The sequence below is a fragment of the Astatotilapia calliptera genome, chromosome 20 (genome assembly GCF_900246225.1).
Source record: "Astatotilapia calliptera chromosome 20, fAstCal1.2, whole genome shotgun sequence".
Lineage (NCBI taxonomy): Eukaryota > Metazoa > Chordata > Actinopteri > Cichliformes > Cichlidae > Astatotilapia > Astatotilapia calliptera.
In genome coordinates, this window is record NC_039321.1 from 28,222,991 (window position 1) to 28,247,194 (window position 24,204).

General features: G+C 40.0%; 3 protein-coding genes across 6 annotated transcripts; 1 reads left to right on the forward strand and 2 right to left on the reverse strand.

Moving 5' to 3' along the window:
• Positions 1 to 18: 18 nt before the first annotated feature.
• On the reverse strand, positions 19 to 3,854 carry mipa (major intrinsic protein of lens fiber a). The gene is made up of 4 exons (XM_026153660.1): positions 3,114 to 3,854; positions 2,751 to 2,915; positions 2,551 to 2,631; positions 19 to 2,447 (listed from the first exon to the last, which is right to left on the reverse strand). Exons 1-4 carry the CDS (start codon positions 3,471 to 3,473, stop codon positions 2,262 to 2,264), a joined length of 792 nt encoding a protein of 263 aa, XP_026009445.1. The 5' UTR covers positions 3,474 to 3,854; the 3' UTR covers positions 19 to 2,261.
• Positions 3,855 to 6,157: 2,303 nt separating this feature from the next.
• ptges3a (prostaglandin E synthase 3a (cytosolic)) lies at positions 6,158 to 10,074 on the reverse strand. Its single transcript, XM_026154939.1, has 8 exons — positions 9,888 to 10,074; positions 8,949 to 9,062; positions 8,785 to 8,854; positions 8,597 to 8,695; positions 7,951 to 8,040; positions 7,804 to 7,860; positions 7,665 to 7,692; positions 6,158 to 7,112 (listed from the first exon to the last, which is right to left on the reverse strand). Coding segments are annotated over exons 1-8 (480 nt in total). The 5' UTR covers positions 9,890 to 10,074; the 3' UTR covers positions 6,158 to 7,092.
• An 8,167-nt stretch (positions 10,075 to 18,241) lies between these two features.
• On the forward strand, positions 18,242 to 23,372 carry dtx3 (deltex E3 ubiquitin ligase 3). Of its 4 annotated transcripts, XM_026154721.1 has the most exons (5): positions 18,660 to 18,726; positions 18,939 to 18,979; positions 19,432 to 20,234; positions 21,101 to 21,318; positions 21,465 to 23,372. In XM_026154721.1, exons 2-5 carry the CDS (start codon positions 18,967 to 18,969, stop codon positions 21,538 to 21,540), a joined length of 1,110 nt encoding a protein of 369 aa, XP_026010506.1. In that variant the 5' UTR covers positions 18,660 to 18,726; positions 18,939 to 18,966; the 3' UTR covers positions 21,541 to 23,372. The 4 variants fall into 4 exon arrangements, with proteins under 4 accessions (XP_026010508.1, XP_026010509.1, XP_026010506.1 ...); XM_026154723.1 differs by lacking the exons at positions 18,660 to 18,726; positions 18,939 to 18,979 and adding an exon at positions 18,242 to 18,268; XM_026154724.1 differs by lacking the exon at positions 18,939 to 18,979 and having other exon boundaries at positions 18,593 to 18,726.
• Positions 23,373 to 24,204: the final 832 nt, after the last annotated feature.

Sequence of the window (24,204 nt, forward strand, 5' to 3'; positions counted from 1 at the left end):
AAAACAGGAGTTGGAAACTTAATAATTTTCAGATTTTCTTTTAAATATAAAAATAAGCAATGGCATTTTGATTGGGAAGGTATGCCTGTTACCACAAAGGCTGTCTATTGAATTAAACCATATTGCTGTATAACATAACCAGCGTCGCTTCCATAATCCATTAGCCAAATGGGAGACATTGCATAGCTAGCGTATTATATTTCCTGTCTGTCCAGTTTCAACAGTCATGAAATTAAAAAAGAAGAACACTATACACTGTACATCACAAAGCTTTTCCCCCCCATTAGAAAACAAGTTCTAGTTTCAACAGGCCATTAAAATGTAATTTCTACTCAACCACTGCCAGGGAAATCACACACACACACACACAAAGATTATGTAGAGGAAGCAGAAAGAGAATCAGCTTACATATCTGGTTCAGTGACTGCTCTGGTGTAATTTGTAAAATGCTAACTTATCTCGGTACCTTGTCCCCTTCCCTCCATCCCAGCAGCTGAAGATGTTCCCTCATGACAGAGGAACAGAGTGGCTGCCTGGTGAACAAAGGGAGGAGGTAGGGTGAGTGAAGGAGGGATGGAAGAGAGAGGGGACATCAGGCCAATTCAACTTCAAAGTTCATTCTCTCATGTGTAGACTGTATGAAAATAAAGGTGTACATCCACCGCCCTGTACAAGCACACTAAAGAGTTCAGTCTCTTCCCCCAAAATATCCGAGGGCCTTGTCCAGTGAAGTGATCTCACTCTTTGAGAGCCACCCAGCACAGTTAAGAAAAGAGAAGTCACCAGGTGTTTGCTAACACCAGCAAGAAGCCGTCACACCTCATGCACTCTTTCATTTCTAACCTCAAGCTGATGTAGAACGACCCTTCAGTCATGTCAAACAGCACAGTCTAAAGAGAAAATGCTTGTTCCTGTCAGGTTTGCTCTCTTTGTTTTACCATGGCAGGCACGTGAAGGTAAAAGCAAACCAGTTTTACACACTTGTACATGAATATCTGGTAAGCGCTGCTTTAAAGCTTGGAGAAAAAAATGAACTCAGGAAGTCACCATCCAAAACAAATTCTCAGGAAGCTGTTTTGGGATATGGTGGAGGTTATGTAAACCAGCGGATTTCCCACTGAAATGAAATCATTAAAACAAACAAACAATGGTTAGCATATATGGGTGCAATAATACAATTTAGGGATTTGCAATTATAACTTCACTGAATTTCTGAAAGTTCAAATAATTTCACTGGGTGTTTTTGTTGTTTATTTTAATACAAATATGAATGTGAGTGCGTGTGCTTCACTAGATGAGACACAAACCTGGAACTGCCTGAATCTGACTGGATTCAAATGCATTGATAATCTTCAACTGCTATTAAAAAACAATAGGACCACTCTAAACATGGAATTGATTGAATTGGTGTATTGGACTTTTGTGGTTTTAGCGAGCGCAATAAAAAGGGAGCGTCTTTCTCTAAAAAAGCTGGCAAAATAGATGAAAAGAAAACTCAAAACACAAACAAAGGAATGATCAGTTAAAACAAACACACAAGCATACACATGCACACAGACACGCAAGCACACTGTCTTTCTCTCACTCCTCATCACGCATGCACTTGCACATAAGCCAAATAAATACTAGTGAAGTACAATAACTACATGTAATTTACCCAAAGTTCATGGAACAAAACAAACAAAGGGCGAGATCACACTGGATCAAAACGGGGGAAAAAAGCATTCAGAAGTCCCCTGCTCTATTGTAGCGTCACTCCTAGCAGACTACAAAATAGGAAGGAGGGAAAAAATAGAAAAGAAAGAGAAAGGGAAGCAAAGGAAAGACAGCAATAGCAGCCCCTGTCCTGAGCAGTATATAGCCACCTGGTCAGCCAGGAGTGACTGACTCCCCACACTACAGGGCACAGGGTGCTTCTGTCAGTGGCAAGTCTTCTTCCAACCCTCCATCTTTGTCCTGTGATCCAAGGGGAGAAGAAGAAAATGTAGGATGGGTAGTGGTAAAATCAGAAAGGATGACCAGGGCTGTGGGTGCCCCTTTACTGTAAATCAGGAGGTCCAGTTCTAGATTCAAAAAAAGGAAAACAAAACGTTTGGGATCTATAGTAGCATGTGTTGAGACAGGGAGGAGGTATGTGTGCAAAAATAGTGTGTGGGCTGAGGATGGACCAGGAACTGAGGGTGCAGAGGGAGGCATGACAGGTGAGGGATGAGGTGGGCGGGAGGAGGGGGTTCAGAAAAGCCAATCTTCTAACTCCGGGCTTATAGGGCTTGTGTCTTGAGCTCGATGGGCTCCCCGCGGGTGTCCTGCTGGCCGTCGGCCTCTGGGGATCGGGCGCCCTTCAGTGTGGCGAGCCTCTCGGAGAGGCCACGGAAACGAGGGAACAGCATGAAGTCATACAGCAAGGCACCCATGGCACCACCAATCATAGGACCCACCCAGTACACCTGTTGTTTACAGATATGACAGAGAGCAGACAGTGTTGTTTAGTCTGAGGATGTCATGTTCATGCTATGGTGTGAAGTCATTTTGCAGATACAGTTATCTTACCCAATGGTTGACAAAATTCCTGACCAGAACAGCTGGAGCAAAGGACCTTGCAGGGTTCATTCCGGCGCCAGTGTAGTACATCTAGGTAAGAGAAAGAAGTCGGGATTAGGACTGTAAAGGTGCTTGTTTAGCTTGTTAGGATATAGTTGTATGAACCCGGAGTGTATTTTCAAGTTTATAGACCCCGGGTTGGTTTTTACCCCAAGAAGATGCCCCATGAGCACAGAGAAGCCAATGGCCAAAGCAGCAGAGCCCAGGCGTCCGTTGCGTCTCTCATCTGTCACAGCAAAGATGCAGACGACAAGCTGGAGGGTGAGGAAAATCTCAATTGTGGTGGCCATGCCCAAGCTGATGCCTGGCTGCAGCTGCAGAGGGAAAGACAGAGGGATGGATTGAACTGAGAAGTCAAGACAAACACTGTTTGAAATTGAAACAGACATTTAGCTTTCAATACATCCATCCAGTCTCAAGAAAGAGTGCACCTAGTTGTAAAGTATTTTAATTTATAGTTCCTTTCCGAGTATGGGAAAATGATAGGTAACAGCAGGTGACGGCAATCTTACCGTGTTCAGTGCCAAGTTTCCCCGCATGTTGTTGGGTGTGACCCCATAGAGCACAGCAGCACCAGCCAGCGCTCCGAGACACTGGGCAATGATGTAGAAGAAAGCACGGAACAGGGACATCTGAGAGCCAATCAGGTAGGCAAAGGTAACGGCTGGGTTGATGTGTCCTCCACTGATGTGGCCAATAGACTGGATGAAGGTGGCGGCCGCCAAACCAAAGCAAAAGGCAACATGAAGAACATTATGGGGCCCGGTGGTCCAGCGGAGGGCCGCCCCCAGCCCGAAGAACACGAAGAACATTGTGCCATAGAACTCAGCAAACACCGCCCGCCAGAAAGACATGGACCTGAACTCCCACATGGTGGCGAAAGGTCAAAAAGCAACTTCTGAGTGGAGGGATGAAAAGTCAACAACTAATCAACTAAAAGGAGAAGATGTTTCTCCACAGGATTGACTGAGTTTGACACTAAAAAACAAAGAGCAAAATTTGCTCTTAAACCGAAAAAAGACCTCTCTCAATCTAATAGCGACAAAATTTACACCTTACTAACTTGCAACTCTCGTGCAACTGCAAATAATCTGCTGTTCTGCTTTCTGTCATAGAGAGCTCCTGAGTGGAGCAGTACGCCAGTCTCTGCGCATCTATATGCCAACCCCGCTGGTTGTTAGTAGAAGAACATGGATAGACAAACGGTAAGCATGTCCTGCAGACATTCAGCCTCTTTACCAGAGCAGGGGGAGCTCGGGGGCCTTTTTATAACACCCCAGGTCCAAGGCAGTGCCACAAAGTCCAGGGGAGGGGTCACTGCACAATACCGCAAATCAAAACAAAGCAATTTAACCCTTTTCTTGCCTTGATTACCCTCAGCTTATTGTAAAAGAAAAACATAAACATAAAAGGCCATGAACTAATCAAAGTGGGCCAGAGAACAAAAATCATGGTTGGCAAGCATTTACAGTTTGGACTTCTTACATTTCCATGTGGTTTTCCATCTTTTTAGGGCTTCAGCTACAACTCTGGGTTCATTGCAGGAGAATGAGAGCACCTATGTACCTCCAACAGCCTGGCTGAAGCATTCAACCAAAAAAGCTGGCAATAAAACACCAATCAGTAGCCCATCGCTGACTCTGAACCCCCCCTGAGAAACTGCAGTGGTCTTGAACCTCAAAAACAAGAGCAGTGAGCAAGTGGTGGGAAGAACCTGTTAGTGCAGTGAACTAACTGCACTAACTTGTTTGATTTTCCAGCAATCCAGATATTTCTCCAAGCACTGAAGATAATATTAATACTGTGTGAATTTTTTTTAAATGATTTTAAACTATTTTCTTTTTATTTCATCTAGTTAAAGTAGCATCAGCAGTTCACATTGACTAATCAGAGGTGTGATCTATAAAGCACGAGGAATTTCTCAATTTCTCCATTTGTTCTCTGGATTGGTACAAATTGGGCTGATGGCAACAGAACTGATTAGGCAGAGTTTTACATTGTGTGGGCTGGAATAGTTTGGAGGCTCAGGTCAGATAAAGCGGTGGAAAATCCACGGTTGGAGAGGAAGAGGGGAGAGCAGGCCTGGCATTGAGCATCTGCACTGGAGCATCATGCTGACCAGGACAGCCAAAGGGACGGCTGCAGTGCTTTGAAAGGATTATGCTGAGCTCACTGATTTTCTCCTTTCAGCCATTTAAACAAAACGCTGGCAGTAACAGTTTCTGCTAGTTTCTATGATCTGTTTGCATTAACCTCGATGTTGAATCTGAGTTCACGTTTCCACAGCCCAGAGTGACTATATGTTTGTTCCAGGGTTGTTTTTGCTCACTGTAAAGGTTATATACAAATATAATTGGTAGAAATATTAATTTTCTACAGCAGGTCACCTTTGAAGTTGCCTGTTTAATATGATGGAACAAACAACTTTTAAATAAAACAACTTTGTGTTAAATAGTGTTTATCTTCTTTTTTTTTAAAATTCTGACACTTTGACTTTGGTCCAGTTGAGCATCTCTATTGAGAGTAGTATTATGGCCTTTTCGTGACTCCCTAAGCCACCTATTGTGGGTTTAAGCCCACAGTTCAGTTTTACTGGGGAGGGTGTTGAAAAGGTGCTTGCATTGTGTTTTCCTGTTCTCTGGGTCCAGACTGCTGACGCATACCTAACATGCAGCACCTAAACATCTCACATTAGATTAGAAGCTCTGGAATATACTCACCACACAGTGGTGAAAATGTGAACTGCAGAATACAGGACACGGATCGGGTAACTGCACACACAACATAAAATTTTGAAGCTGCTCATATAAAAAATGGGCCAACTTCCTTGAAGTTATGTTTATATATATATATATATATATATATATATATATATATAAAAAACAGGCTTTTGTTATGAGAAGTTGGGATCATCACTGACATCTTTCATCAACAAACTATAATCTTATAGCAATAGTTTATCTAGCCCACGAACTTCACTGAGGTGAACTACAGTACTTGTGACCTTTGGGTAGTTCCTTCTAGTAAACAAAGAAGATGGAAAGCCCCTGAATTTCCCTTTTAAAGGCTAGAGAAAAGTTGAGTGCAGTTCTGTGAAAAGCCTGACACTATGACGTGATTAATCCATTATTTCACATTTCATAGAACTTGGATCATGGGATATAAAGATTTTTCAGAGTTCTTTTTAATGCAGTACTTACAGATGGACTTTTAATTGCTGCAAATCTCTTAGCACTGACCCTTAAAAGACCCCTTCCTTATGAAGCTCAATTTAAGAACTATGGTACGTTTGCAGTCTTTGTTCTGCGTGAAAATACTTTTGAAGAGCAAATTGGAGTAACTTAATACAATTCTTTGAGCTTTGCCATCGCTCCAGCAAAAACAAAACCTATTGAGAACTTTGTTCTTAAAAGGAAAGCTTTATAACATGCTGACTCACACGGCAAAAGTCTCAATATTAATCAAGCTGAACTTGCATATATTAGTGCAGTCTTCCATCATTTACAATGGAACTGTTAGGAAGGCAAGACTATGGCCACTATGGGCAAGAGAACAATTACAGTGACCAGTAAAGTTTATTAGAAATTAATAGCCAAACTCCCACAATATAAGACAAAGAAAGAATTCAACACATGTTGAATCAAACAAACCTCCAATCATAGTTCTGTTGTATATGATAAACATTTATAATCTATACGGGATTAAACCATTTGTGTGACTTTGTTAACTACACAGGATCTCTGCCGTCACCTCGGAATATCTGTAAGAAAATTAATTTTGATGATTCATATAACAGCATAAAGAAACTCATCTTTGCAAAGGCATGACTACGTGGAACAACAGCAGCACTCCACTACCATAACCTCAACACAAGCTGTTAAGTTGCACAAGCATGTTTATTTTAAGTGCTGAAACATATTTTTAAAAAAAGTTATTGTTAAATATTTGTAGATGTTGGCATACATTTGAAAAACCCATTACAAGCAGAACTCCTGCCTCTTAAATTAACAAAGAAAATATGTGCAATTTACAATACAAACATTAAAGGGGAAAATCTGTTATTAAAAAATCTACTTTTTTGGAAAATAGGCATTTTTGAGGTTTTTTTTCTTTTCATTAGAAATCACAACGTTTAATACATAACCTGACATCGGCAAAAAAAAAGGAAAAAAAAAGAGACGGAGAGAAGTTGTAAGACATCAGTACATCCCATAACATCATCATTTAAGTCAATGAACAATAACATTTTCATTTGAACAGAATTGTCCATGCAAAACAAAACAGCAAAGCACAGCACTGTATGTTGCTATGGATTTCTGTGCATGTCTCCATCCAACAGTCACTCCCTGCCACTCCCTTCAGGGGTGTCGCTTTGGAAACTGCGTCGAGATTAGGTTCTTCTTCAACGTGGATGCCAACTCATGCCTAGTCTCCCTCTTCAACAAACTTAGAACTCACTTTGTTAACTACTGAGGTGGCATCCATATTCAACTACTCAAGATCAGGCATTTCTGAAAGAGAAAGTTAAAAACATGATCTAAGTATGAAATTTAATTTTTATGGCTATGGTCATTACAAAAAAAGTCTATGGGCTTTTTGGATAAAGTGGATTGTTAAAGAAACGAATAAACAATTTCTGATATACCAAATGTGTGTTAGTGCTATGAATTATGGGATTTCTTTATCATGGTTGCTGTTAATTCTCTTATTATTGCTGTTTTCTAACTGTCTGAAAAAAGCGTAACCAGGGACAAGATCTGCAAATTAGCTGTGGCTGAAAGTCTTATGTACATTGCATTAGTTGCATTTTGTTTAAACGCAGCAATCTTAACATGTATAAAAACAAAAACATTGAATAAATAAAAATTTATTCTATTAAATAAAATCTCATAACTTGTGACTTTTTCCCCACACGTGTAATTTCTTACTCAAATTATTCCATAATTAATCATCTGTTTTGACACTTTTTCGCACTGCCAGGCATTATCAGAGTTTTGGGACTCGTGTGATCTAGTGACTACAGATTATAAATCACAACAGAGCCCTTTCAGATCGCTACGTACTTTCATCATCGCTGTCTGCAGACTCATGCTGCAAAAAAAAGGAAAAAACAATTAAAATTATGTGTAACACCTGTTATATAAAATTTAAATGCCAAATTACAGTTGTACTATAGCTATATAAAACAAACAAATATTATACCTCCTCATCTGCTCCATCTAAATCTGGTAGATCATCCCCACCCATGCTATTCATCATCTGGAGGAAGGTGCAGGACACAAATCAACATGTCAGTTTAGCTGAACATAGTCAAACAATGAGCAGACTGTGCATGTTTGACACACTTACCTCTGAGAATTTATCAAAACTTGACAAGTCCTCATCTGAGTCATCTTCCCAGTCTTTCCAATTATTGAAATCCACACTTAGCCAGTTGCACTAAAAGCAAGTAGATTAAAATGTTTTGGTTAGGCAAAGTTTAAAATTCAGTCACTTTATAATTTTGATATTTACTTAGGTATTTTTTTTAAAACAGAACAATGCTCGGGGTAATGTGGAAATGGTTTCAAACTGTTTGTGCAACAGAGAGCTTACTGTTTATAATACAGTCCTTCATAGCGGAGCAGATGAAACTGTGGAGTCATTTTATTTTATTTTATTTTTAAACAGTAAGTTGCAAGTTGTAAAATACTTAATAAAAGTGCAACCTGATGGAGACAAACCCCTATCTACTTCCTTTTTCTTAATTCTTTTTATTGAATGAAAGATGAACAACCTGATTCTCCCAAAAATGTCATTCACTCTTAAACCTACTTCCATTAAAAAAAAAAAAATAATTACATATGCATTACATGCTCCACCTTTCAACTTAAACCCTGATCTTACCTCTTTGAGGGTCAATGTAACTGACAATGTTAACAACAAGGTAATGATGTATACTATGAGATTTTGATGTATTCTGAGTTTTTGTAAATGTTATACTGCTGAGAGTTACCTTTGCCTTGTCTTTGGTAAGTCTTGGCCATGACTTCCCAGGCTCTGCTTTTCGTAAACAACACAACACAGACCTGTCAGTGCGTCTGTGTTTGGATTCCTGTATATCAGAAGGAGAAACTGATGAAGGTTTCCTAACAATGGTACGCAGGGTCCAACCTGAACTGTCTGCACAAGTTAAAAACTTACTTTAGGGTCAATCTCCCCAAAAAGCTCCACTGTATTCTGGTGTTTGATATCATCTGTTCCACTGACACAGCTGTAAGATGAAATGAAAGACTTTTTTTAAAGACACTTTTAGCAAACAGGGTTTTAACAATGTCATCATTTAATATGCTAACAATGCAAATTACCTGAAAGTGAATTTGGACTTGTCAAAGATTACTTGCACATCTTTACTGTCCTCCATGCAAAACTCTATAAAGACAGACTCTCGTCTGTCATACCACTTGGCTGCTGCAGGCTGCCTATACACCAAGAACAAAAATGAAAAATGAACATTAAGACAATCCAAAACAACCAATGCATCTCTCTGATCTCATATTTCCACTGCCTAGTGTGGGCATTATAAGATCATGGCCCACGTGTATAGAGTGCAGTACCCACACACTGTGGAATTGAGAAAGGCGTAACTCATTCATTGAGATTAGCACATAGGCCTCCCAAACGCCCTCTTTATCCGTCCTATACTAATACTTGTTGTCCAATAAAAAGTTTACAATATCTTTTAAGCCAAACTATGCACTTGTTGAGATATATATCTATATCGGAGGTACAATTAGATTATCGCACTTGAAAGGTTTCGGGTAATACTACCATAATCCGCCATTGCTAGATGGGAACCACACTGAGGCCATTGTTTCACAGGGTTAAGAGAAGAATGTCTTGCAATCACATTTAAAGTGAAAGTGCGTGTTAGCTTACGTTAGCTTAAAGTGAATACCCCGGAGCGTGACACCATGCTTTTCCACTCTTAGCATTACCCTTGTCATGTTCATTGACATTAGCATGCTAGCTAACGATGACTGAGCTGTTGTCAGGTCCATAAACAATGCAAGATCACGTTTAGGAGTTTGAGACAGGATTGTGCAAAAATACAGTAGATTGATGGAAAGTTGTAGCCTGTGGCGTTAACGAAGAGTTGTGCCTTTTTGTCTCGGCAACAGTGTTAAGTACGGCTGAACTGCTGAGGCTAACTCGTGTGCTAGCTCACTTAGCTAGTATGAGGTGGGTGATCCGCACTAACAAGTAGCTAGTTGGTTACCAGGTAAACACGGTAAATCAAGACTTACATATTCACTGTTTTAGCAATTTAAGCTCCCTCGAAGAACCACGGTATTCACACTGTTGTCTGGCAGTAGTGCCCGGCAAAAATGACTACTGACAACTAAACAGTTAACTCGGGTTTACAACATATGCACTGGTGTCTCTGGAAATATCGCGTGTTTTTCACGTTCTCTCGTGACGTCCGGTATTTGGAACGTGAGCACGGTGTTCGGCAGATCGAAGCCGCCGGAGATTATTCTAGAAAGAGTATACTCATGGAACCAGAGCAGTGAAAGAGCTCCACCACCTGAATAATGTCGTCCTACCTGATGGCGAGCGAGGACACTTCATACTTTTATGAGTTTTACAACTCCATGAAAGCAGGCTTCCTTGAGTTCTACAGTAATAGGATAACTGGGTCACTATGAAAACTAATTGATTGTTGTAACTGGGCGAGCTGCTCAAGGTGCAAACCAGTGCTTTCACTGTCACTTTAAACTTTACAGCAATTACTGCTTTGAGTTTACACGTCGTAGTAGTAGCTGACCATTTCTGGCACAACCATAAACTGTATATAAAAGATGGACATGGCCCATTGTTTATTTAAGGGCCATTTTACACCCTCTGTGTGGTGCTGCTGGCACTGGACAACAGAGGTGACATTTAAGTTAAGATAACCTTTATAAGATAAGATAACCTTTATTAGTCCCACACGTGGGAAATTTGTTTTGTCACAGCAGGAAGTGGACAGTGCAAAAGTTATGAGGCAAAAATTAGAATACAATAAGAATAAATACAGTACACAACTGTACAGAATAGAATAAAATAAAATACTATATACACTAGAATAAAATAAAATAAATATACAATAAGATAAAAATAGAATACAAATACAAATACTATATACAACTGAGTAAAAATACAACGATGACAGAAAGGATTATTGCACTTAGTATTATTGCATATGTATGGATGTGTGTGCTTGATCAGTTAAAGTCTTTATTGTGGAGTCTGACAGCAGTGGGGAGGAAAGACCTGCGAAATCTCTCCGTCCCACACCGTGGGTGCCGCAGTCTCCCACTGAAGGAGCTGCTCAGTGCTGTCACAGTCTGCTGCATGGTGTCACGTCTGCTGTCGGTAGCTGCCATTTCTGTAGGTCATGCGCCGTTTTTTTTTTTTTGTTTTTTTTTTACATGGTAGGCTGTACTGCTGTCACTGCCATACATGCCAACCCTCCTGATTTACTGGAATTTCAGTACCCCTCCCGAAAATCTCCCGTAGCCACCATTCTCCCGATTTTCTCCCGATTTTCCACCTGGACAACAAAATTGAAAAACCATATCCCAGATTGGCCCAGCCAATTCCAGTTTCCAACAATGGCTACTACTACTGCAGCTACTTAGTTTTAATATTACTCTTATTACTCTTTCTGGGTCGCAAATAAACTTTTAACATATTTTCTGGCGAGAATGTGGCTGTGTAAACTTCAAATATCTGAGCCGGCGAGAACAGCGAACTCCCGGCACATCGTTTTCAAACCCCTGCGGTCTTTCGCAGTTATATCATGTTTAACTCAGGTTAAACATGATATATAAGTCACTTAAATAACTTAAACATGTTATTGTTTAGCTTTTGTCAGTGTTTTAATTGTTCGTGAGTAAATCGGTTTGTCTGAGATTAAAGTTATTAGATTAGATTAGATTAAATAAAACTTTATTAATCCCTCAGGAGGGTTCCTCCGGGGCTTTTCACACAGCTGAATAAAACAGAAAACGGATTAAACAGAAGTGTGAAATGGTCGAGAATTTACGCCAGCGTCTGGTTATATTTTAGATAGCAAGGAGCAGACGGCAGAGTTTCACTCCACCAAGAGAGCTCATGACGTAACTCTGAAGGCTAGACTGACCCATTTCACAGTTGCTCACTTAGACCGCGAAGGGCGTGTCCGCCGGACAATAATAACACTGACATTTAACTTATTTTATCTGATAAATAAACACTGTAAAATTCAAGTTTTTTGTAGATATATGTATACTCCCATCCCCCCCCAAATGTCTCAAGGTTGAACAAAAACTTGAACTGCAATTTTCTTTGCTTCTGGTTTTGACTTCTTCTGCTCCTATATCAGTGCTGATGTGGAGGTATTGTCTGAGTGGCTACATGTATCATTCAGGAGAGTACTTTGGTTACCTGTGCTGTAACGGCATAAATAGAAGTGACTCTGTGATAATGTTACCGGTGTTGTGCCAAAGTAGTTACTTTGGCACAACACCGGCCATGCACGAAGCAACCAATGCACTGGGTATATTGGCGGCAGTTATTTGAGTTTTTTTTTTTAAATTTCAAGTTATTTTCTTACAAGTTTGAGTTAGTGAGTAAAAAATAACTTGAAACTATATAGAAACTGTATAGCAGTCTAGTAAAATAAATCTCGGGTCCCTTCATATGTGACCTATAGAAGCTTGTTTGTTCAACTGAAAAACAATTGCCATGGATAAGTCAAAAATTTGGGATACTACCTCAAAATATCGACTTACTAACTCAGAATTGTGAGAATATAACCTAAAAATTTGAGTTATCTCAACATTTTGAGATAACATTAAAGTTAAACTTAGCTCTGCCAATCAAAATGTTTCTTTTTCCCTCACTGGTGTAAACAAGCTTCCATGCAGTGGATTCTCCCTCCTGCTGGTCATTACAAATAATGCAGGGTTTTAGACTGGAAAGCTTCATTCTTATTTTATATGCCTTCATCAAGCGATGATGTTCTATAGCATATAGCTGTAAATCCTTAAAGTAGAAAGTGTTCTACAGGCAAAATTGACCTCTCAGTAAAAAAACAAAAACATAAAAGTGAATAAGGGAATAAAAGCTACTCCCTTATTCACAAGGTGTCACTAGGCATGTTTGATTTGGTAGATTATTTTTTATGCTGGATGACCTTCCTAATGCAGCCCCCACTTAATTTCACCTGCTTGCTTCATTAAGAATGGTTGTTTGAGTGCCATCAATTTGCAGCCAATTTTGGTACAGTGCGATTAACGGGACGCAAACCACCTCTCAGGAGAGGTTCACTGCAAATGCTTTGCTCATGTTTGCAAACGTTGGATAGAAATGGAGTCTTCACACAAAGTACTCCTCCCGTCATGCTACAATACACACAAAAGACTCATACACAAAGTTAAAATATGAGCAAAAATTTTTTTTTGAAGGAGTGAATGTAGTGACGCCTATCTTACTACAAAACAGACAAGAAATGGCCGAGATACAGTGGTGGAAACCAAAGCATCTAGCTTCACAGCTTGCTCGATAGATGACTTTCTAGCATTGTCCTTGGCTATGAATCATAGTGAAGCACAACTTTTTAGGCCCATGGGAATAGAGGGTGTCATATGCACCTGCTACTTCTGTGTTTTTCTTCTAGTGGCTTTCTTTGTAAACTAAAGCACTTAAGCTCACAGAAAATCACATGAAAACTGACAGAAGGCCATCGGGGGATGTAATCAGTGGCTAGCTGATGTCACTTTGGGAGCTGCTTCAAGCAGTTGTACTTGAACAGGAGAGGAGAGAGGCAGTATTGCCAGTATGAGGCTTGGCAGCTGCCAGAAAAAACACAAATAGAACAAAAGCCAGTGGATGGAAAGAAGAGGACAACACAGTCATATGAGTGTTCACTGAGGACAGAGCCACAGATGACACTGATGATAACGGGTAGAATAACAATGCCTGCAGCTTCTGAATGCGTGGGACAGAAGCAGTGAAGTTAGGTAGTTAATATTTGAAAGGGGAGCTATGTGAATCAGACAGTAATGGCGCATTTTGCATGCCTCATGTATTCTGCTGAAGGGTATAGGTTACTGGTGACAGTACAGTCCTTCATTCACTCCAGCTTATTAAGGTGTGGTAGACTATGAACAGCTGATTCCATGGATCTAATAGGAGGCAGTGCAAAGAAGGAGGGATTGCTGTATGAAGTTTTTACTGAATGTTCACTCATTTGTCAGTTTTTTTGTATTAGGCTTTAACAAAAGTAATCTGGTTCTTAGCAGGTCTTAAAATTGGGTAAAAACATTGTCATATAAACAACAAAATATATCATATTACACTATGTCATTATTTATTTAACAAAGGTTAAGGTAGTGTGTGAAAAAGTAAGCACACTATTACTGTTTCCATAAGAATTAAAAGTGTAAGTAGCAGCTTGGTGCTGCTAATAAATGAACTTGACAAATTGATCACCTTTAAATGTGAGCGCCTCTGTAAAAGCAGAGGTTTGGGCATTTTTCTGGTGTGGAGCATTCACGTGTTTGTTTACACAATTCTAAGGATGCAAGGTGTCAGCAATGATCTTAAGCAACTGCTGCTTCCCATCAGCCTAGGAGGGGTTATAAGACCATTTTCAAACAATCTAAAGTTCATTATTCTACAGTGTGAAAGATTATTCACAAGTGGAAAACACCCAAGACAGTTAACAATCTTCCCAGGAAGTTCCAGCAACTTCACCTCAAAGTCATATGATGCAATGCTCAGATAAATTGCAAAAACCCCAAGTGCTACTCAGACTCTATTTGCAGGTTAAATGTTCGCGACAGTACAATTAGAAAAATACGGAGGTTTGCAAAATTACACCTGAATAAACCACAAGACCAAAGTGGAGAGGTTTGACCAAAATGGCCTAAAGCACAACGTTGGGAGAAAACCAAACATAGCATATTAGCACAAACGTCTCATACCAACTTTCAAGCATGGTTGTTGAGGTCCTTTTATTTTGCAACCACACGACCTGCACACCTTGCACTCATTAAGGCAACAATGGGGGAGTTCATGGTATACCAAAATGCAAATCTGTCCGCCTGACGGCTAAAGTCTTGCCAAAATTCAGTCATGCCTCATGCAGCTGCACTACAGAATTTCACTTGGTTGAAGTCTGGATTTTGACAGAGCCACTAAAGCATCTTGATTATCTTTTTTTTCTCTTTCCCAGCCATGTTGTAGATGTGCTGCTGTGCTTGGACTCATTGTTCTGTTGCATGACCCAATTTTGGGCAAGCTTAAACCACAAACCTCAATGAACTGAAGCAGTATTGTAAAAACGAGAGGGCATAAATTCATCTGTAACTATGCGAGAGACTGAAAAAACATCTGACAGTAAACTTCAAGTCATTTCTACCAGCCGTGATCTACAAGGTACTGAGTTCATCTGTGTTTTTCACACAGTGCTTCTGCATGTTGGCATAGTTTTGTTAAATAATGGCACAGTATAATATGTCATGGATTGCTGTCTATCTGAAGTTGTATTTATCTAGTTTTGAGACCTGTAAGTGGATGATGAAATTGATGATGAAATGTAAGGGACAGGATGTACTTTATTTTGTAGATTGATAGAGTAGACACTATCAACACTTTCAATTCAATATTGCAATTTTTTTCATCTACCTAAAGCTATTTTGTGAGTTAATGATTTTTAAAGAAATGATGATCTAACAATAGTTTGTTGCTTATCTTTCTAGTTTTTCTGCCAGATAATAAGCCATAATTTGTTTTTTTGTGAGTTTTAAAGCCAGTTTCTTTCTTTTTTACAGTCCTGATCGCCTTTAATGGCCTGACAAGTATGTTGCAAAAAATGGTTGAATGTGCTTTAGATGTAATTAATGTAAAAACAAACAAACAAACAAAACAAAACGTTATTTTAAAGCTGTGCACAGTAAGATGGTGCACATTAAATCTCTGAACAATGTAAACAGTCATAGAGGGTTTTGATTCTTCTTCTTCTGGCTGCTTCCATAATCACCGTATCTCTAGCATCTTATTGTGTCCACTCCTTCACTGCATTCATTAATCTTTTCTGTGGTCTTTGTCTTTTCCTTCTACAAGATAGCCTACCTTCCAAACACACTTCCCCTTCTCTCCTTCTTTTGTCTTGCCAACATTAGCACAGTTTTCAGTGTCATTGTTAACCAAGGCTCCAACCAATCCAGTATGGGAATCTCATTCTTGATTTGGCAATGATTTTTATGTCAGATGCCTTCCTGCCACAACCCTCTTCATTTATCCGGGCTTTGGACCAGCACTGGCTTGTGGCCCCCCATGGCTGGATTTATAGAGGGCTTAGATTACTTTTTCATAATGGTTTGGTAATTCTGCTGTAGTCTATCATTTATGTATTATTCTTCAGAGCAATAAAGTATCTGTGTCATTCTCCGAGACAATTTTCATGAAGAAAGCATTAAAATGACACGTGTAATACTAAAAACCCTTTTGAGATTTAATATTGCAGAAATAAAAGGCCAGGTGCACAAAGCTTGGAGCTGCCCCAGTCTCAGTGAATAATGACCCATTAGTCACTGTGCTCAAAGGCATGGTGTCTTCAGCAAGATATGACTATATTTTAAACATATAAATCTCATCTTGTCTTAAAAAGAAATTAAAAAGCAAAGGCAGTCACTATCGCAGTACAGTTTAAGGGCGATGGTTTTAAGAACTGTTTGCATTACTTTGCTTCATGATGCTCTGTTTCGCTGCTGTAGCAGCAGTTGGACAGTGAACAAAACAAAACCTTCCAACCTCTTTAGATGGTGGTACACCTTGGACGGGTAGCCATTATCGCAGATATTCACCTGAAGCAGTTTGTGGAAATTTAGACAAAGAAGGAAGCAGCTGACATGTTTTTTCTATTTTTTATTTTTATTAAACTTATATTAGAATTTTTGTTTCACTGAAAGCCTTTTTTGTGAACTGTGCACCATACATCAGTCTGGAGAAGGATCTTTATGCCCTTGCGTCCACTGTTGTTTTAAGTGGAAGATGAAAACTTACTTCAACTTTTAAATCAACATTTATTTGAAAATGTGAAGTATCGTATGTGTAGATCTGTAAACGTGTGTTAGTGTCTCGTGTGACTTCATTTTATTGAAAGCACACATATCATAATTCATTCATTCATTATTCATTCATACACAAACCTACATAAAGTGAAAAGAAGAAGGATAGAGACTGTGATATTGTAAAAACACTGCATTTCTTAAGCACATTGCTTGTTCCTTTTTAACAGGGGTGGGAATTAATTAATGAGAAACTGAGACTGATGCAGAGGGCTGAACCAAAAGGCTAAATTCAGTTCTGCTCAATATTAATTTGATCTCTTTACAAGCTTTTTAGTGCAGACCTCCACAATAGTCCCAGTTTCTCAAGGATCGTATGTATTCCTGTCACACAGGAAAAATCTTTAAAGTCAGAAGTTTACTTGTGATCTGTTTGATGGAGTCAATGGAGCTATCTATTTCAGAAAGATAGAACGCCAAGAAACAGAACTAATATACAAATTAGCTTAAAGAAAACAAGTAAAAATTATATAGAATAAGAGAAATGTCAAAGGGCTCACTTTTATTGGTTAATAATATTGAGCTGTATTTTATAAGACATATTTAGGCTTAAAGGAAACCTTTATTATCACAGTGAATAGGAAACTGATGTTTTCTATTCCTGTTCTACGAACAGACACTGATTGATGCCTATAGACTCAATAGCTGTTTAATTGATAAATTGGCAAGAAAGTGTTGTAATGAAAATGAACAGATGTTTAATGTGGTGTATCTCCTCAGTCATCTCTGCGAGCAGTGAGTTGCCTTATCTTTTCCTCTCTGTGAGGGCTAATAATTCCTTTAACAGGCTCCGTGTTACTGCCTCATTAAGGACAGAGTAAATTCATGACAGGATGATGGCGGATTACTGTCATCTCCCATTAATGCAACCCTGATCTCAGATCTTGGTTATTGTTCAGAAAAATTATAAACACAGGCAAGTAAAAGAAAAACGTGTAACCTTATTATAAGCACAAGAGAAGGGATTTTTTTAATTAATGTTTTGATATTGGTAATAAAATAGCTGCTCTAATAAGCACATTATTAAATATGATCTATTTGCCATTTATTCTCGTAGATAAAAAAATATAAACAAATGAAGGATGGCTCAAGACTTTTGCATTGTTTAGTAACCACAGGATGAATAGTAAATGATAACCATGTTCCAAATAATATATTGTTACTGGTGCATATGCTTACTACATTGTTTTTCTAACCCTGTGTTAGCCCTGGCAACCTGTCCAGTGTGCATCCGAATTCTTACCCTATCCTCCCCCAAGACCCTAAACTGGATAAGATATCCAGTTAGATTAGATAGATAAGTAGACAGATATCAGTATTGTTATTTGTAGTACACAGAACATTCTGAACTGTGACATTAATAAATAAATTATCACATAGAAGCTGTCATGCTCCATGTATTCTTCTGTTATCATAAAAGCTGATAATCATGACATTACAGAATGAATCACATTATTAAACACACACACACCATTTGTCAGCCAATCACGTCAGCTTAGTGACGAGCTTCCTGGTCACATTTTCTCGTAGGTCCTAGTTTCCTTAATAATGTTTGCTGCCACGCGCTAAACAGAAAGGGCACGGTTACATTAGAAAGCTCAGACACAAGCGGGCAGAATGAAGAGGAGAAACAAATTATCTGACTGTAAAAGGCGGACACACGGCTAGTGTGCTCGGAGCCAGATAAGAAGAGCAACTACAAATGCTATTTACTCCGTGTTACGCCAAGGACGTATGAGGAAGGCAAACACAGGCGTGACTGACAAGAGGAGGCGCAGGGTTTGGGGAACGTCCGTTTTAAATCCTTCAGAGATGTGAATCATGTCTTGACTACAAAAAGATTAGCTTAACTGCAGCAGTACGTCAGATTTAACAACAACAATAACTAAGAACTACAACAACACAGGCCTCCTCCGATGGAGCTCAGTGCTCTTTAATCCAGCCAGAAACCTCCCTGACAGGCAGCGACGAGCTACGGCAAAGGGTGAGGTGTCGAAGTGATCGAGGTGGAGGGGTTGGTGTGGTGGAGATACTTAGGCTAGCTAAATGTTCAAGCTAAATGTGTGCGAGGCTAAGCTAATGTTGCGATATCGCTGCCGCCGCGGTGGAGAATGTCTCAGTGTAAATATCGGCGAGCAGCTGTGATTACGTTTATTCCAGTGCTTCAGTCTCTTCCTCTCTTTCTCTGTTCAACAGGACGCTTTATTCGCGATTGAAGGAATTTATGGGATCACAAGGTAACCCTTTCACCACAAAACAAGTGTCACTCTCAAGTGTTTTTGTTGCGTGTGGCCCCCGCTGTCAGTGGGCTTTCCCCCCCCCTCGTGTTGTCGCGCGTGTGACGGGATTAAGTTTCCCTTGTTTACAGTCTGAATTTGGGAACAGCTGATACGTCTTCAGCAGTGCCGCGACGCTGTTATGTTTCTTTCTGAATCCGCTGCAAATAGACGTAGATTAATTTCTCATGCACAGATACACTGCAGGCAAAACACAGCGAGTGCTATGGTGGTTTTATGTGCGTGTGCCTGAGCGCCTAAATTATATAGAAAAGCACAAAACAGCACAGGTGAAAAGACTCCTGCGGCCATGTCTCATTAAAAGATGAATGCTTATGAAAAAGCAACACTTTTTGTTTGAACTTGCTTCTGCTGCTCAAACACTGATGACTTTCATGTGCCTCTCTGTGCAGTTTCCTCTGATGAGATGAGTGTGAGTGCTGGCCAGGGCAGTGATGAGGTGCTGGTTTCACAGGCAGTGTGGGATTACCTGACTGCAGCTGGGCGGCCCTGGCTCATTGACTTCCAGCACAAGCAGGGGATGAGTGCTGGTATCATTAGGCGAGGAGAGAGGGGGGGCTGCTGTGCTGTTCGGCTGCAGCCGGTGGAAGGCTCGAGGAGCGTCGGGGCTGGTGTGATGGATGGACCCATCTCCAGCGAGACGCGAAAAGCTTTCATTGACTTATGCCGTTGTGCCCGCAAAGAAATGAGCAAACAGGAGGGGGGATCCAAGAGGAAGAGGGCTCTGCTGCCCTGTGTGGGAGTCCTGGAGCAGAACGGAGAGGGGAGCCTGCTCCAGCCTCCACCTCCCCAGCCTCGGCGCTCCCAGAGACAGCAGCAGAGGTTAAAGAAGCCTGTTGACGAGGAGGCGTGCGTCATGCTCCACGAGGCTGCCCAGAGGAAAGATGTGGACTCCAGCATGGCTTCCCACGGTGAAACCGAGGACAGTAATACTTGCTCGATCTGCATGGGGGACATAGTGGAGAAGACTACCCTGGAAAAATGTGGCCATTCTTTCTGTCGCTGTTGCCTGGATCAAGCCTTTAAAGTGAAGAAAGCGTGTCCCGTCTGTCGGCTGGTGTATGGGCAGCTGATTGGGAATCAGCCTGCCAATGGCTCGATGATTGTAGAACGAGATCCTGATCTGGAGCTTCCTGGCCATGAAGGCTATGGGTGTATCTGCATCATCTACAGCTTCCCTCCTGGCTTACAGTCGGTGAGTAGATGTGGACAGTAGATGCAACTCAGGGGAAAAAGTTTTAGTAATCATTTGTGTGTGTGTAAAGAAATTTGTTGGACTTATAATTCAGATTGTTAAACATTGTTAATCATTAGAATTCCAGTGAATAATTAAGAATAGGAGTGTATTTATGTAAGAGAGTCTTACTTTGGCATAAAAGAAACCATATTGCACATATGATGACAGTCTCTCTCCTCAGTTTGACTGCGTATATTTACTCTTTCTGTCATGACTGATGTCTCGCTGTTTGACTTTAATGACCTTTAATGTAGCCACAAATTTACAGTTTCCAGAGGGAAGTTCATTAACCTTAAAAGGTTATTCTAAGGATGCAGGATAATCTACATAATAAGGGTCATAATCTCTCCAAAGCCTGTCACGCTAGATTGCATTCAGCTTTTCTGTGTCTTACTGTGTAAACGTCAAACTTGAGCTGAGAAAACATCTGTTGACAACGAAAGTTGGTTTCCACACAGTAGGAAATTTAAACAAGTGTCAATGTCGGAATTCCCCTGAAAAAATAAACTGCACTTTTGTGGGGTTTACCTTCCCAGGAAACAGACGCCAAGTAGAAGGGGTAGAATGTGCCACAGGTGCCTTATCTCTTATCAAATTAAGGTTTAAGATTGTCTTTATTGTTTCCTAAAATCTCTCCTGGATTGAAGAAACTGTCAAAATTACAAAGTAGCTGTAATAGATTATATAAAAAACACATTCCTGCTGTGTGAAATATGGCTAAAAATACAAGACCTGGATGTGTAGCAGTGCCCCAGAACTGAGGCATTTGATTGTTTAAAGCCATTTATGCGTTTATAAGCTCATCACACTTTAACTCTTAATAGCCAGAACATCCCAACCCGGGTGTGCGGTACCCAGGAACAGACCGTGTGGCCTACCTCCCTGACAGCCCTGAGGGGAACCGTGTGCTGGGCCTGCTACGCCGGGCCTTTGAACAGCGCCTTATCTTCACCATCGGTACCTCCATGACTACGGGCATGCAAAACGTCATCACCTGGAATGACATTCACCACAAGACCTCAATATGGGGCGGGCCACGCTGGTATGTACTCACTTTCAGCTGGAGGTGAACAGTTAGTGACGCATCTCATCCATGTTCTTGACAGAGATGTGCTGTCAGTTGTTGCCACTATTACTTGAGCTTGAACTCATACCGGCGCAGTGATGGCTTTTTATTCCTTCTTACAGTTTCGGCTATCCTGACCCCACGTACTTGGTGCGAGTGACAGAGGAGCTCAGAGAGAAGGGCATCACAGCGGACTGATGGCAGGAAAGCGACAGGCTCTTCCAGGATTTTGTAGGACTTTCTGATTGTCCTTGCGGTGGACATGACTCAGCTCCAGGTTTTGCTCTTGAGACTGCCCGTCTCTTAAAAGATGACTGAAGACAAAGACCTCAGCAAACAGGAGTCTAATGCTGCAGCAGAGCCCATATCATTCCACTAGTTCACTTCCTCAGTTTGCTCATTTTCAGTTTATCCCAGTGCTACACGTGGAAGAAAATACTCGGGAGTGCAGTGCATCCTTGTATTACAGCTTCCACTGTTGGCAGCAGGGACTGATTTGTGACGCACATATTTAAGAGCATTGTGATTTGTTGGAATTCATGGTACTTAATATTGTTTAGGAAATCTTAAGTTTAATGTTAACGTTTATGTTATATTAATGTGTATTTCTTCTCTGGGGATCATCTTATTTCTTATATAAGCAGACATATTTTGTTGAATTGCCCCCCCTCCCCCCCAGAAATGTTTGTTGAGTTGTTACTAATTCCACGTTATAAGTTCAGTACATGGCTCATGTCGCAAGGATAGCACTGCTTCTATAAACTGAATTAATTTTCTGAAGATGTTGCAATCTAAAGCACTCACAGGCACTTTGGTAAGGAAGTATGTTTTTCACTTAAGTAGAAATAACGGTTTTTGCTTCCTCTTTTGAGAGTGCTCGGGGCAAACCCCTACAAAGTGGCTACAAGGTGATGTCAATTGCTTCATTCGTGTGTCTTCTTCACCCTTCATTCATTTTCGCTTAAACAGGAAGAATGTTAAATGATGTCTCATAGCAGCACCTTTTTAACTTGCATTTGGACTTCCCACTGGGTTTTTCCCATTGGTCACGCTGGTTATTTCAAGATGTCTCCCAAGTGTTGAACCCATTACATCAGTTGTAAGTAATGTGCTACTCTGATTACCAGATTTATGACGATGTCAAATATCAAGGGCATATAGACCAGTTAAACCAAATCGTAGGCACAAAAGCTCTTTAAATATCCATGCCTCTGTTCCTGTCAAACTGGGAGGTTTGCCTGCTAATCTTCTCATTTAAAATGAGGTAACTGTTTTCAATTAATTTATCTAAATAAGTACTCTAAAATACACGGTGGAGAGAGAGAAAAAAGAAATTGTGCGAGAACAATAATTCTAATTTAGGCTGGGATATTGATCTCATTTTGTTGTGCCTTTCTTACATTGATTTTTTGATTTAAAAAAAAAAAAAAATCAAGCATGATGTTCCTGATGGATAGTACATAGGTTTGGGCTTATTTTGATGTTAGTTAATAGGCAAGCAGCATTATGTTTGTAGCTATACTATCTGGCTTTCAGTGCAAATGCTACACAGCTCATGAAGATATGTATACTAACGCTAATAATGTTATTAGCTTCACCATAAACATTCTTGTACTCCAAATGCTGGAAAACCCCTCAGAACCGATCAGTCTATATGTGTGAAAGTGATTTGCTAAGTGCAGTAACTTGCTTGGCTAGCGGCCACTTTAGTTAATTTAGGTCAGATCCGTTCATCAGATACTTTCATTTTGTTGTCATTCCCTTTATTTTAGTTAAGGGACCAACTGAGATATTTTTGGGACACAGGATTGTAGTTTACTAAAGCTACTGTGCAAACATTTCTATGCATTACACAACTAAGGAGGAGCCCGAGGAGAGGCGATAAGTGTGAGAAGTGACATGTATTACACATTGATTGTGAAGGAAACGTTTGAGTTATGCTTTTCTAATTGTGTTGACTCTTGTACTTTGTTCAAAATAATGTGCTTTACATTTTAATACTTGAATAAAGAGTTATGTTTGGATATTCACTGTCGACCCTAAATAAAAAAGATGCGTCATAGGCAACTTGATCTCAAGCTAGTGATGATTTGTTAGGCACGAGTCCAGATTACTGCCTCTAATCATGCTTGTTATAGAAATTTTTTACAACCCCTGGAAACCAAACTTCTATCCTCTTTATACCATCTAATGCTTTAATAGTGGCACTGCTTTAAAAACACTTCTACAACTTGATTGGCTATTTTTTCAGTTGCGGTTGTTTGAATATTGAACTTCACTGTAGTGAAGTTGAACATGTACACAGTCCTCAGTGAAAAACACTTGTAGGTATCCTATAATTTCACAAATAAGAACCGCAGTTTACAAGAGGATAAGCACAATGGTTATACCAGTATTATCAACTTGTAAAAGGAAGAATTACATAATGGATCCCCACTGGTAGCTGTATGCATTTTAACTTTATGGCTCAGCAGTCATTCAACAACTTAGTGTTTGGCTGAATGAGTAATCAGAGTTCACCACCTGTTTGAGTGCATTTTGAATCTTTTTTCTGCAGAACATGAATTGCTTTTGGAAAAAGCTGAATTGCAACCTGTCTTTCAGTTATGAAACAGTCAGATACTAAAGTTGTAAATTCAAACTAATTCTTACAAATACTGTATAATAACTTTGTAACTAAGTACCTGCGGTCTTTACAGACACGCTTTCACTCTAGTAGTTATACAAAGGCACTTGCTACTGGGGTGTGTGCATTGCAGCAGTGTTTAGATGGGTAGACCCAAAGACTTGTAAGTAAAGCACTGCATTGTAATGTGACCAAAGCTGACTTCCTGTTTAGTGGTTTTCTAATATTATTGTGGA